At 38.1% G+C, this 15,295-nt stretch overlaps 2 protein-coding genes across 2 annotated transcripts; both read right to left on the reverse strand.

The window, feature by feature from the left end:
- On the reverse strand, positions 5,193 to 8,257 carry LOC107638595 (ras-related protein RABD1). The gene is made up of 9 exons (XM_016341932.2): positions 8,110 to 8,257; positions 7,851 to 8,010; positions 7,683 to 7,755; positions 7,555 to 7,602; positions 7,405 to 7,452; positions 6,582 to 6,653; positions 6,308 to 6,463; positions 5,796 to 5,899; positions 5,193 to 5,511 (listed from the first exon to the last, which is right to left on the reverse strand). Exons 2-9 carry the CDS (start codon positions 7,862 to 7,864, stop codon positions 5,421 to 5,423), a joined length of 606 nt encoding a protein of 201 aa, XP_016197418.1. The 5' UTR covers positions 7,865 to 8,010; positions 8,110 to 8,257; the 3' UTR covers positions 5,193 to 5,420.
- On the reverse strand, positions 8,827 to 10,162 carry LOC107635893. The gene is made up of 4 exons (XM_016339442.1): positions 9,541 to 10,162; positions 9,362 to 9,423; positions 9,150 to 9,238; positions 8,827 to 8,884 (listed from the first exon to the last, which is right to left on the reverse strand). Exons 1-4 carry the CDS (start codon positions 10,160 to 10,162, stop codon positions 8,827 to 8,829), a joined length of 831 nt encoding a protein of 276 aa, XP_016194928.1.

A 15,295-nucleotide genomic window follows, 5' to 3' on the forward strand; every position in this document is an offset into this window, starting at 1 on the left:
GGATTGGATAGCCCCCGATCCTAGAAATTACACCCATATTTCACACACACACAACACACTCACATACACTACCATGGGTATCATGGATTCTTAAACCAACAACCAGCCTCAGCTGGGATTAGAACCCAGATGCAGCGCTGTATGAGGCAGATAGAAATGTCATCTTTGCTGGGCCTCTACTGCATATAATATTCTTCTAAAAACTAATCATTCAATGGTGTCACTAATAGACAAGTTTTGGGCCCAATTTTTGTTGTCCAACATGGAAATATCTTATTTGATAGGGAAAATATACAATCAATAATGTGTGATCAAACCAACTTAGGTTAGTCGATAGCTCGCTCGTCTGCTTAAACAAATGTTAAAGATTCAAATCCCACATTGTGCATGCAACAACCCAACCAACAGCAGACCCTTAAATGAATGAATATACTGAGTACAAAAAAAAATTATGTGATCAAAGAAAAATGAGCTCAACACATTCAGTGGAGCATACAAGAAAACATAATAAACAGTTTTGCAACTCCTATGTTATCTTCGGCATAGCCATCAACAACATGAGTTACCTTTTGCACCACTCTCTAAAGCAACCAAACATCTTAGCAACGCAATCTACCACTTCCGCTGTCTTGTTATGAAAAATGACCTCATTTCTACATAATCAGATATTCCATATAATTGAGAAGAATCCCACTAACCATGTTTTTCGCACGAACCAAGTAAACAACTCTACCCGCGGTGGAACAATTCCTTTCCATATTTTATTTGTGAACTTATAGCTGAGGATATCATCCGTCAATGTCTGTACCTGCAAAACCTGCACAAATGAGTTAGTTGTATAAATGTCTTCTTTATCAAGTTTTCACACCACTCTATCTTGTGTGTCTGCTATCAGTCTCATAGCTTGCAAGATCTCAAGCATTTGGTTCAAACTGTCAGTCTCCCATTGTCGGAGTTTCCTCCTCCAATGGAAGTTCCAAACCCACTCTATCCCATCCCAAAATTAACACTCCCCAATCACGGATCCCTTATTATCTGAAATTAAGTAGAGTCTTGGAAATGAGTCTTTTAGATTCCCTGACTGTAGCCATGTATCTTCCCAAAATATGGTTAGTCTATCATCGCCTACTTCCATAGCCAACCCGTCAATCATCTTCTGTCTGACATGCTGCTCCTTGATTTGCAAGTAACAAATATCTCTCCACGGACCCCCTTTTGCTGGTATAGCTTGAGTAGACAATAACTGCCCAGGGTTTAGATTATTGCATGAGCACACTATCTTCTTCCATAGAGAGCATTCTTCCTTAGAGAATCTCCACCACCATTTAAACAACAATGCGGTATTACGAATCATCGCATCTCCCACACTTAGTCCCCCTAGTTTTTTCGGTGCCTGTATCATCTCCCATTTTACAAGAGCCAGTCCAGGTCGTCCGTCGTCCTTCCCCCAAAAGAATCTTCGTTGCAATGAGATTATTCTTTTGCCACCGTAACTGGCATTTTATACAAGCTCAAATAGTACGTAGGTAGACTATTAATCACAGATTTGATGAGAACCAACTTCCCCGCTTTACTGAGCACCTTTGCTTTCCACAAACTCAATTTCTTCTCCACCTTATCTATTACTGGCTTCCATATTTTTACCAGCCTCGGGTTTGCACCTAGATTAATTCCCAAATACTTCACTGGTAGATTCGCCGCCTGACATCCTAATAATATGCACATTTGACTCACCCAAGCCTCACTGCAATTTACTGGTATCAAACTAGACTTGTCAAAGTTAATGCTCAATCCCGACATAACCTCAAAACACCTCAGGAGCCTCTTGTAGTTTCTCACTGTCTCCTCCTCTAGTGGACAGAACAATATAGTGTCATCAGCAAACTGAAGGTGAGATAGCTCTATATTGTCCCTGTCAACTAATAGAGGGGATATTCTCCTATTTCTTACCGCCTCCCCGATCATCCTGTTCAGCACATCTACAACGAGGACAAATAGAAAAGGTAATAACGGGTCGCCTTGTCGAAGTCCACTTTCCATCTTGAATGGTTTGGATGGAGCCCCATTAACCATTATAGATATAGAAACTGATCTAATGCACTCTACAATCCATGCCCTCCATCTTCTACCAAACCCCATCTTTTCCAGCACAATATCAATAAAATTCCATTTGACTCTATCATAGGCTTTCTGGAAGTCCAATTTGATGATAGCTGATGCCTTCTTCTTCATTTTTAGCCACTGTACAATTTCACAGGCAATTAACGCTCCATCATGTATTCGCCTGCCCTTGATAAATGCACTCTGTGATTCTCCAACCAATCCTGGCATTACGCTCCTCATTCTTCTTGTCAACACTTTTAATATGACCTTGTAGATGCAACCAACCATACTGATCGGTCTATGGTCCTTTATCTCCTTCGCGCCCACAAACTTCGGAACCAACGCTACCCAAGTAATATTGGAGTCTGCTGGTAGTCTCTCTGTCTCAAAGAAGCTCATCACAGCTTTAGTGAATTCCACCCCAATCTCCTCCCAACATCTTTTTATAAAATTCATGTTATATCCATCGCTACCCGAAGCCTTAGATGATTCACAGTCCCATACTACCTCCTTTACTTCCTCCACCGTCGGTAACACCTCTAGTGCTTGGACTTCCTCCATCTCCAACCGATTGACTAACCCATCTCGAAAACTGATATTTGGCGGCTCGTCCTGGTGGTATAGGTTCCTGTAGAAATCTCTAATTGCAACGTTAATTCGTGCATGATTCCTTACCAACCTTCCATTAATCACTAGAGACTCAATCCGATTATTCCTTCTCCTTGCTGATGCAATATTGTGAAAGTACCTGGTATTCCTATCCATCTCCTTGGCATGATGAGACCTAGACATTTGCTTCCAGTGTATATCTTGTCTCTCATACCATACCTCACAACATCTTACCAGTGCCTTTCTTCTTGCTTCTACTGTACCATTGTATACACCGTTGCTAACCATGTCATCCACTTTCTTGATCTCGTCCTCAAACCTTTGGATCTTCTCACGTATATTCCCAAAGTGCTGCTTGTGCCATCTACCTAGTGGTTTTGCCAGCGCCTTCAGTTTGTCCAGGAACTGCACATCGCCCAATCCCCTCCATTCTTCCTTTATCATCTTTAGAAAGCCTTCATGCGTGAACCATGTGTCTAAACTGCGGAACGGTCTTGGTCCCTGAGCTATTCTTCTATCTTTCACTATTAGAGGACAATGATCTGAAAGGCCCCTCAGGCCTCCTCTTAGGCGAGTATCTGGGTATGCATCTAGCCATTCCAAGCTAACCAGGCTTCTATCAATACGGCTGCAGCACTGGCCTCTAAACCATGTATACTTGCGATCATTGATTGCCAAATCCACCAACTCCATATCATTGAGCCATGCTTTGAAGTCTTCAGCAGAAGCTGACAAGTTGGTCGCCCCTTTTCTTTTCTCTATACGCACAATCTCATTGAAATCTCCCATGTAGCAAAATGGAGTTTGACACAATCCTGTAATATAACTTAATTCCTCCCACATTAAGAGTTTTTCGTCTCTCACATGCGGGCCATACACCAGACAAATGCACAGTGAAAATTATCTTTGGTCATCACTCCTTTTACATATAACCACCTATCTCCTTTATAGCAATTCATCAATTTAAATACTAATTCATCCCAAATTAATAGTAAACCTCCGGACACTCCAACAGAATTAACACACTCCCAACTAGCTCTATCATTACCTCAAATTCTAGCTACATCATATTTATTCACCTCTTCTTTTTTTTGTTTCTATCAACCCAAAATATCTAATCTAAGGGACACTCTACTGTACAGATTAAAGTTGTATAGAGAGAATATAAATTCTTTTTATAATTATTTTTTATTATTTTATTGTTCAAAATGTGGGTTCTAGTTTTTTCAATTTCTCTTTCATCCCATAAAAAGAAAGATCTGTAAACTTACATTTTATCATATAATTCACCCTAATATAAACTTATTTTTGAAGTTTCTAATCATGTTCAATTTTGCAACACCTCTCAACCCCTTAATATTCCAAGAGCTTAAAATCATTTATAAATTTTATTACACACCTGCTTACGACATTTTGGGCGACTTCTTCTGATTTTCTCCTTATGTTATCAGATTTTTTTTCACTCAGAGACCATTACGAGTGGGTTTAATGAGTTTAAGTATTATATATGAAATCTTAAATTCAAACTTTTTCTCCCACTATTCTGTCTATACAGTGATATTTTAAGGATGTGAAACAATGATTTTGTATCAAACTTTCAAACAAAGGGTACCAAACTTATGTTTGTATTCATCTATATGTAAAATTTGAGCAACAAATTATTATTATCAATTAACCCGTGGGATCTGCATGCACATGTAATTAGGCACACCAAAAAGTATACATAAATAAATAAACAAAAAATCACAAGGTGTTGGATCTTTATCTGGGTAGTAATTCAATCAAGGAATCTCTGCTATTTAAATAACATATTGCTCATTGTTTGTCTTTTTTTTCTGTCTTATACTTTGTTGTGATACTTTGAAATTTGTTTCAAATGCAGCACATATCACAAATTGAGCCTATAAATATTAGACTATGATTGACTCAAATTGAGAAGCTCATTTCAAGTAGTATAAGAATGGAAAAACCAAACCATTAAAGCAGTTCCTAAAGTCTATTTGTTGAAGAGGCTAACAAAAACAACAATTTCTATTATCCCTTGCTGGATATAGTGTACTCCAGCAAGCAAATCGAATGTACCTTTGTTCATACCTTGAGCAATGAAACGTTCCAACATTAGTATGCCCAAGTCATGTTCTATTTTCTTAGACCCCTTTTTTTTTTCTGCCACTAGTTTTCTTCCTTTTCAATTTGCGTGTACGTTGGGTTGCTTCACTTCCTTGTCATCATTAATTAATAATTATGTAGGTGATTAAATTATTTTATATTAAAAATATAATGTTTGAATTTTTTTTAAAAAAATATTTTATCCAAACATGATATGACTTTAATTGTAATTTTATCGTTTTAAAACAAATATATATTTGTTATATCCAAAAAACATTACTACTAATTTTGATTTAAAAAAATACTTCAACTTCATTTAAACACAAACACTCACAAAATATAAGAATGATATATTTATAAAAAAAACTAAATATAAAAATAACATTAATCTGACATTTTTCTCCATCATCCAAGAATTTACAACTACTATCATCTATGTCACACAGATTTAAGAAATTTTAAGTTGGATTCCTTCATTATCCAAGGATTTAAATATAGACATTGCAACAGTTATTGTAACATAACATAACAAAGTCGAGAACAGTGTCTGTATTTTCATATAACAGTTAACATTTGAGTAGAAAATCTAAGACTTCTACCTAACCACAGCAGTTGTTTTTCTGAGAAATTGGTTGTCCCTTCATTTGAACAGTTTCTGACGAATTACTAGCAGTTGGTTGGCTTCCCATCCTACAGGTAGGTTCCAAAACATCACACAATCAATACTTTTCCATAATAGATTACATGCTACTAAATGTAAGATGATTCGTGTAATAGAACATTAACACTGCATAAAAATCTAGCACAAGTTTAAGAAGAAAAGGGGCATAAACTTATCATGGCCTTTCAATATTTTTTAGTGTTGAAATCTCCACAAAAGTAATCAAAGAACAAAAAATCACAGTTTTTATTGGCCTATGTAATCTGGTAACGGTCTCAAATGAAAAAGAGGGGAAGCAAGAAATATTAGATACTTCTTCTTAATCTCTGCTGCCATAGTTAAGAAAGCCTGCTCCACATTGATTGAATCTTTAGCACTTGTCTCGAGGAAAGGGATGCCAAGCTCATCTGCAAATGCCTGTCATATATGATTATAACACAATAATGTTAGACAAACTATGGTTTTCTTACTCTTCTCTTATTTTACATGGAGAGTAAATATTTAATTACTGTGGAGTCACTCGTTTACTTCTTTGAGTAAACAATTCTATATTCATTAATCAGTAATAACTACTGAAACATATCACAAGACGAACATGTGCTCCTAAAGGAAATAGGAAACATTACATGCTAACACATGGAAGGTTACCTAAACATGATCTAGACCTTAGAGTAAAAACTTCTGTTGAACAATAAATATGATGAAAGAAAACATGTATGAAAAGGTATAAAAATTAATTGGAAAAAAAAAGGAAAAACTTCCAAGAAACAAGAAAATTGCTCAATGAATGTGCACAGGAAAACAAAAAGATACTTAGACATTTACCTTAGCAGTTTGAGTATCAACAACCTTATTCTCAACTAAATCACATTTATTGCCCACAAGAAGCTTGCAGACACTGTCACTAGCATATCTATCTATCTCATGCAACCACTGCTTCACATTGTTGAAGCTTTCCATCTCGGTAACATCATAGACAATCTGTCACAATCCCGAACTCCATAATTTTAGATGTTTGCTTTAAAAACAAGTTTATTGGTGCTAAGGCAAGCATGCATTTCTAGCTTTAGAGGATTCATATGACAAGAAAGTTACTTACAATAATTCCATGTGCTCCCCTGTAATAACTGCTTGTTATGGTCCTAAAGCGCTCCTGACCAGCCGTATCCCACTAAACAAATTAAATAGAGAAAGTATCAGACATCAATTCTTAGGAAGAAAGATGGTGTCTTGACTCTTGAACACTGGGCACCATCATTGATCCTTCTTTCAAAGATTTGCAGTGAGACAAAATGAATCATGCAATTGAGTTCTAATTACAAAGACATCTAGAAAATACATCAAAACAGACACATTCAGCCTCAAGAGTGCAACTATAAGAAAGAAATGCAATGTTACCATGTGGCCACCATAATCAGAGACTGGAGCACACCGTTATAACAAAATGGTTATGACCATGCTGAACTTTGCCGAAATTGGTTATGTCAAAATCACACAGACAGAGAGGACACATGAGAGAAATCAAGAATTCACTATCGTTGTTTATGCTGTACACATTCCATGGACCACAGTCCACAGATTACTACGCCAAAGGTGAGTAAATTTGTAATCTGAGGGATGTGGGGCATTATACTCATAATAGGATTGGTTTTAATGAGAAGAAAGTACAAACCTAAATGTAGTTGAAACCAAGCCAGATATATAATAATAATAATAATGGAACTAAAAGAAGCCATGGCATGTGCGTTAATTGTTTTGTTTAAAACATAACGAAGCTTCTTCATTTTTAGTATATAGTTTTGAGGCTTTTGCAAGATTGGACATGTATAGTTAGATCACCGACGGAAACAAGGGTTACAAACAGAAAAAAAAGGGCCATAGAAATTGACATAATATTTAAAAAAAAAAAGAAAAAAACTCACAATCTGCAGCTTGATGGTCTTCCCTTCCAGCTCCACAGTTCTGATTTTCTGAAAATAAATAAATAAATAATAGAGTGAAATTATAATGAGTATTGAGAAAGGCGTAAACAGTGAAGCAAAGTAACAAATGGAAAATATTAGGTTACATACGAAATCAACTCCAATGGTGCTGATGTAGCTGTCGATATAAGAATCATCCTGAAGAAATTAATCAAAGACAGAGAGCGGGTGAACAATTAGAAGAAGAGGAAAAAAGAGAGTGAAAAGGAGGGTTTTACAGCGAATCTGAGGAGGAGGCAAGATTTTCCGACGGACGAGTCACCGATTAGTAGAAGCTTGAAGAGGTAATCGCTGTCAAATCCATTCAAATTACAACAATTAATTAATATTAATAATTAAACTTAAAAAGGGGAAAGAGAGAGAGAAAGAGAGGAAAGGAAACTCACTATTCGTTGCTCATTTTGAAAGGAATGAAATGAAATGAAAGGAAAGGAAAGGAAACTAGCTCTCTCTACTCTTCCTCCTTGCTTGCTTGATCCGTTGCAATGGTCAAATTAAATGATTGCTTCTTTTCTTTTTCTTTATACACCTTTTGTTAAACAAGTTCTGTCGACAGCAACAAGGTAAATACTCAATTAAACTACTAATTACCTTTTAATTCTTTCTTAAGTACTAACAAATAAACAGCAGAGAAAGAGACGTTACGGTTTCAGACTGGTAGCGGTGCGGCCTCAACACTCCCACAAACGACGCAGTCCACTCTGCCAAGAAATCTCATTGAAAAACATTTTATATGTGCTGTCATGTGTTGGGAAAGAAAAAAAAAAAAAAAGAAAAATAGCTACTTAACCTTTTGTTCTACGAGCATTTTTGTCTCTAACCATTAAAAAATACTTTTAAGTTCCTGACCTTCACAAAATTTGGACGGATCAGTCCTTCCGCTTAAATGCCTCCGTCAGGGACTGATCCGTCCAAATGCCTCCGTCAAGGACTGATCCGTCCAAGTTTTGTGAAGATCAGAAATTTAAAAGTATTTTTCAATGATCAGAGACAAAAATATCCGCAGAGCAAAAAATCAGGGTCTATTTGTCCTTTTTTAAAAAAAAAAAAGAAAGGAAACATGTTTTACTAATCATTCACCAGCAAAAATTACTTGGACGAAGTAAATGAAAAAACTGTTTATCTACCTTTTTTATAATAATTAGTTGATATTTTTTTAAATTAGTAAAAAATTATTTTTTTAATGAAATAATAAATAAATATCTCACAACAATACTAAGAAACAAATGTTTTTTTAATTCCTATGATATTTTTCTAGACTCAAGACTAATCTGCAACAAATTTGAGTTTTTTTTTTTTGGACTAAGGCCTGGGCCAACACAACCCAGGCCCCAAAGAACTCCTAAGCTGCCACAACAATTCTCATTGTGCAAGAGAGGCGCTGCACTTTTCTTCCCTTGCAGCAATTCCCTTTTCCCATCTGATTGCAAACACATTTTTCAATAGGTTTGACATTTGTGTTGCTTCTGAAATCGATCAAAACACAGCTTCTGTTTGATGCATCATCTATAATCCAATCTCATTTTTCGCTGCAGATTCAATCTTCTTTCCCGTTTGTGACTTCTTCCGAATCTCTCATTTCCTTTGCAAGTGTTCCAACTTCAAGGCCGTTGTCAACCCCGTCCGCTATCAACCCCCTCCACCCTCCGGCAACAGCAATCCAGTATCGCAGAACACCACATCACCTTGTGTACAACTCGTCAATTCCATAGATTATGCTCAAGCTAGTTATTCGCACATGTAACAGACACAACTTCACCATTCTACCAGTAACCTAATCTAACATCCAAGATCAATGTCAAAGAGCCCACATCTGTAAACACCTCCATCAAAGTAGCACCCTCCGAGCTCCGCATGTCTCATCTGCTACGTCTGCCTCTCAAATCCGAAGTGTAACCTGGAGCGCCAAGTTATTATCCACAGCACCTATACAATTCGCCACAGCTCCCAAAAAGCTCCCTGTCAACACTTATTATGTATTAGCACTTATTGAAACGCCCAAGATGTCCTTACGAAGAATATTCCTGATGGAGGGCTGCATAAACGTGATCCAATTTTGGTGAAGAAACCCCTGACCTGTGAGCTTGGCGACTTCATGCGCTAATAAGTTTGCTTCTCTGGGTGCCCAGGTAAAGCCACAATTAGGCATGCCTTTTACTAAATACAATATGTCATCTAGTATAACCTGAATATCTGCAATTGATGCATGTGACTTTAAGGCTTGAACCAGTATCTGATTATCTGATTCTATGATAACCTTCTCCATCTGAAATTTTTTTGACATAATTAGAGCTTCCCTAACCGCTAATGCTTCCGCAGCTAATGGCGAAGTGGCGACTATTGTGGAGTTGATTCCTGTGAGAAGGGATCCGTTAGAGTCTTTGAATACCGCTGCTGTGGCTCCTGCAGAGCGTGTCTCAACGACCGCTGCGTCAACATTGCATTTGATCCATCCTGCCGGTGGCGGTCTCCAGGTAACCCTGCTACCTGACCTTCTTACACTAGTTGAATGCTTCGCTGGTTCCTCTTCCAATTCTGCAAATTCTAGTTCCATTAGTTTAGCTTTGTGAATCACTGCTGTTGGATTAGGACTAGTCCTCTGATGCACTGCTTGATTTCTTGCTTTCCACACTTCCCAAACTAGAAAACCAACCTTACTGCTCCAAAGATCATAATTAGCCCCTATATTCAACTTCATTTTTCATAAAATATCCATCATCCACTTCCCAAAAGAAGAGACTGATAGGCTCATAGAACAACACTGGATTTGGGCTCCAAACCATACTGCTCTAGTCCAGGGACAGAGTAGCAATGCATGCTCTGTGGTCTCTGGTTCCTGCAGACAAATAGGACACATAGGGGTGTTAGTGACTCGTTTATTAAACAGATTTCCAAAGACAGGTAATATGTTATGCGAAGCTCGCCACAAAAACGTTCTAATTTTTTGGGGAACTCTTAATTTCCAAATCTCCTGCCACAAAAACTTAAAATCATCACTGGTAGATGGGTTATTATTGCTACCCAAGCTGGCTTCACTCCTAGCAACGTGATAACCCGACTTAATAGTATACATGCCATCCGACTTGAAAGGCCAGCTAAACTTATCCTCCCTTCCAAAAAGACTTACTGGTGTTCTAGTTATTTTATCGACTGAAGCTCCATCAAAATACATCCGTAACTTATTCATATTCCACCCCTCACCCTCAACAACCAGATCCTTGACAAACTTAATATCATTATTCCTAATGATAATATTCTTATCCATATTCATAATCCACATGTCTTCCTTGGTTCTCACTCTCTTTCCATTCCCTATCAACCATCTTCCATTCCTCAAAAGAAAGTCCTTACCATGAACAATACTCTTCCACATCCATGAAGCTGCCTTGCCAGCCTTAACATCTTTAAAGTCCTCCTTTGGATAGTAAATAGCTTTCAGTACCTGAACCCATATTGCATTAGGATTTTCTAATATTCTCCACGCCTGTTTTGCCAAATGCGCTATATTCTGACTATATAAATCCTTAAAACCAATCCCTCCATCCTTCTTACTAGCACAAATCTTATCCCAGCTCTTCCAGTGGATACCTCTTTCCTTATCTGAAGACGCCCACCAAAATTTGGCTATTCTTTTACTGAGCCGTTGACAAAATCCTTTAGGAAAAAGAACCACATTCATAGCATAAGCAGGTATTGCTTGGATAATCGATTTGATGAGGACCTCCTTCCCAGATTGATTAAGGAGTTTTTGTTTCCACCCACCTAGCTTATCCACCACTCTGTCCTCAATCCAACTAAGAGCTCTATTCTTTGATCTCCCCCAGTGAGCCGGAAGCCCAAGGTACTTACCTGGTCTATCCCAAGCTGACAAACACAAAATCTCTTCAATATCTACTCTACTTCTAATAGATATCTGATTCCCAAACGTGATCCCGGACTTATCCAAGTTGATCCTCTGTCCTGAGGCTGCGGTGTACATGTTCAAAATATTAATGAGCTGGAAAATTTCCTCTTCACTATCTTTGGAGAAAATAATACAATCATCTGCAAAAAGGAGGTGTGAAATAGCTGGAGCAGTAGGCGCAATTTTAACTCCCAAAATCATGCCCTCTTCTCTAGCCTTATCCATTAAAATTGTAAAAACCTCAGCTGCTATGATAAAAAGGTACGGTGATAAGGGATCCCCCTGCCTAAGTCCCCTCTGCGGCTCAATGGTAGACGACAATAAACCATTAATCTTAATCTTATAGCTTACTTGTCTCACACACTTCATCAACAGCTCTATCCAATGAAAATTAAACCCAAAGGCCCTCAGAATTGCTTCTAGAAACGACCACTCTAATCTATCATAAGCTTTATTCATATCAATCTTAATGGCTAAATTCCTAGAAGCATTCATCCCTTTTTTTTGTCAAAGCATGGAACATTTCCTGCACTATGACCAAATTGTCCTGAATTAGGCGTCCTCCCACAAAAGCACTCTGAATGGGGGATATAATCTTGTCTATTATTTTCCTAAGCCTATTAACCAACACTCTGGAGATAATTTTGTAAATAAAGTTGCAACAACTAATCGGCCTAAGCTGATTAAGGGTTTCCGGATGATTAGCCTTAGGAACAAGTACAATAATAGTTTCCCCAATGCTACTCGAAAAACTCCCGTCTTGAAAAGAACTCTTAACAACGTTACAGACCTCTGTGCCAACAACTGTCCAGTACTTCTGAAAGAAAAGACCATTTAGACCATCTAGTCCCGGTGCCTTGAGACTTCCCAAACTAAAAGTATCCTCTTTAATTTTCTTATCAGTAACCTCCTCCATGAGCTGCTCATTCATATCATCAGTCACTCTAACAGGAATATGGCTTATGCACACAGCCATATCTAAGTTCTCTGAGGCCTTAAAAAGATTCTGAAAGTGATCACCTGCTAGCTTGAGAATATCCCTTTCCCCACTCACCCAAACCCCTGCAGAATCCTTTAATCTCTCTATTCTATTCCTATCCCTTCTTTGGATAGTAGAGGCATGAAAGAATGATGTGTTCTTGTCCCCAAATTTCAACCATTTCACTCGGGACCTTTGACCCCAATATTTCTCCTCTTGTCTCCATAATCTAGTAATCTGCAGTTTAAGCCTGTTAATCTCGTCTTGGCGAGACTCTGTAAAATCAGCTTCCTACATCTGCTTGAGGTGAAACTTTAAATTTTCTATTTCAATATCTGCCCTTTTAAAGGTAGCTCTACTCCATTTGGTCAGTTCCTTCTTACAATTTAAGATCTTCCAATTCAGATCTCTCCAGTGATTAGCTCCTGTAGTACCAGCACTCCATCCTCTTCTTATAACAGTATCACAATCAACATGATCCACCCAATACGCCTCAAATTTAAAATTCTTGGTCCTTCTACCTCTAGGTTTAACATTGAGAACTAGAGGGCAATGATCTGAGCTAATAGGTGGTAAGGCTGAGAGCGTAGCATGTTCAAAAACTCTTCTCTATTCCCAATTGACAAGAACCCTATCAAGTCTCTCCTTAGTAACACAGCCATTCCTTGGATTACTAAACCACGTATATTTCATTCCTTGCAGTTCCAAATCGAAAAGAGCATTCTCATGTACAAAATTCCTAAAGGCTTCTATCTGACTAGTTGGTTTAGGATGCAAACCCACTTTCTCATCTTGTGAGATAACATCGTTAAAATCACCTATCAACATTCTTGGCTGAACCAAATTGCTACTCACAAAAGTTAATTCCTTCCACAAGTCCCTCATTTTCTTGTAATCCGGGTGACCATACACAAAAGTAGCCTCCCAAACTTTATCATTACCACTACTAATTCTAGTTTTAATAAAATTATCACACCAAGCATAAATATGAACATTTATATTACTTCTCCAAAAGATACAAAGTCCCCCGGAAAGCCCCCGGGATTCTACACAAAACATGTTTTCAAAACATAACTTTCTCCTGATCCTATCGCAACTAAGTTTACTAGCTTTAGTCTCCATAAGGAACAAAAGGGACGGCCTGAAAGATTTACAAATATTCCTTAATTCATGCACTGTCGAAGGGGCCGCCATTCCTCGACAGTTCCAGCTGACGACAATCATGGCTGGTGGTGGGGCATGTCAAGGCCCGCCTCCTCAGCCATGTCTGTTTCAGCATCTTTTTTACACTTCTTACATGGTTGTTGCACACAAATTTCCTTAGCTTCCTTCATATCATCTCCATAGTCTAAGTTGATGATTAAATCTCTCTTTCTTTTGAGTTTCAGGTGTACCCCTAAGTTGAAAGCCAGCTCAGAAGCCCACTGGTAAACAGTACTCTGCTGAGGCATTGCAACGCTATCATGTTCCATTTCATGCTGATCCTCTGCTAGCTCAACGAAATACTCCTCACCATTTTCCATCATCTGAATCATGGTTTTGGAACCTGCATTGACAATTCTTTTCATTTTTGGTTTTTCTCTGTAACTCCACAACTGATCTGCATTTTGACATATAGTATCTGTCCTCTTGTTTGTTTGTTCCTGTATTTTTTCGGTGAATTGTTGGCTTAGTTGAGGCTCCTTTTTACCGAAAAGCAAATTCAGCTCTTCCTTTATTGTTAGACGGGCGCTATTGTTCATTCCTCCTTCCTCTGCATGCAGGTTTCCTATTTTTTGCTCAGTTACCATCAACACAGACTGCTGGAAGTCATCCAATGTTATTTTCGGAACAAAAGATTGGGCCTCCTTATTCTCCTTGACTTGTACATGGTCCTGTAGCCCCTTAGAAGGTTGCCCTGCATCCCAATGATCCTCTTCTGCCACCCGAAGCGTATCCTTCCCTTTACTCATCCTATTAATAAAGACTCTTGGCTCCTCACTCAGTCGTAAATGCTGCTCCTCATGATTAACACGCTTGGATGATAAGCTTTTTGATTCAACATCAATCTGCTCCCTAGATCCCTGGCTCTCACTGCGATGGACTCTCTGATGCTCCAGGTTAGGCTCGAAAGAACTCTGAAATCCTCTCCCTACTCTGTTTTCCGTACAACTTTCCTCTGCCCTCTGCTCCTTCAAGGTCTGTATGTTCGCACACTCTCCTTCACACGCTTGTATATCATCCACCCACTCCCTGCTGCCCTCCTCGTCTTGCTGCCTTGCCCCCTGTCCAGAATGGTCTTAGCTCTGTTGACTCCCAATTCCAAAGCATACCGCGGTTTTGTGGCGTCCCAACATGCTATAGCCATTGGATTTTTGCATTCCTTCTTGTTATGACCAAAAATTCCACAGTTTAGGCAGTAGTTATCCTGAATCCTTTCATATTTAAGATCAACCCACAAATCTGGATAATTTTTTCTAGTTAGCCAAAAACCTGTAGGTAAAAGTCTAGTGACGTTCAAAATTATCTTCACCCTCAAAAAGGTTATGTGAAGTAAGTTATTCCCTCAAATTTGAGTTTGTTTAAACGGATTATTCAACTAACGGGAATGGATATGACACCAATTAAAACAAATATTATATTGTTCATAGGTCTTCGTTTTGGGCGGAGTGGTTTGTTTTTTTCTTTCATTATTTGGGTTTGGATACATGGACTTTTGCTTAAAGCCGAACTAATGATATCTAGCCCTATTTGGATGCCTAAGGCCCAATCGTAGCCAGTGTATGCCAAAAACCAAACATGACAAGATAAAAAAAAAAAAGACAAACATGAAAATCTTTCTTTTCGTGAAGAATAAAGTTGGTGATTTCGGATTGGTTTAGTAAACCTTTTTAAAGAGATATTTCTATTTTTAAAAAGTACAAGTATTTTATTTTTCGTTTGATAAATCAAAAAATTTATATGCTTGT

This window comes from Arachis ipaensis, chromosome B04 (genome assembly GCF_000816755.2).
Source record: "Arachis ipaensis cultivar K30076 chromosome B04, Araip1.1, whole genome shotgun sequence".
Taxonomy (NCBI): domain Eukaryota; kingdom Viridiplantae; phylum Streptophyta; class Magnoliopsida; order Fabales; family Fabaceae; genus Arachis; species Arachis ipaensis.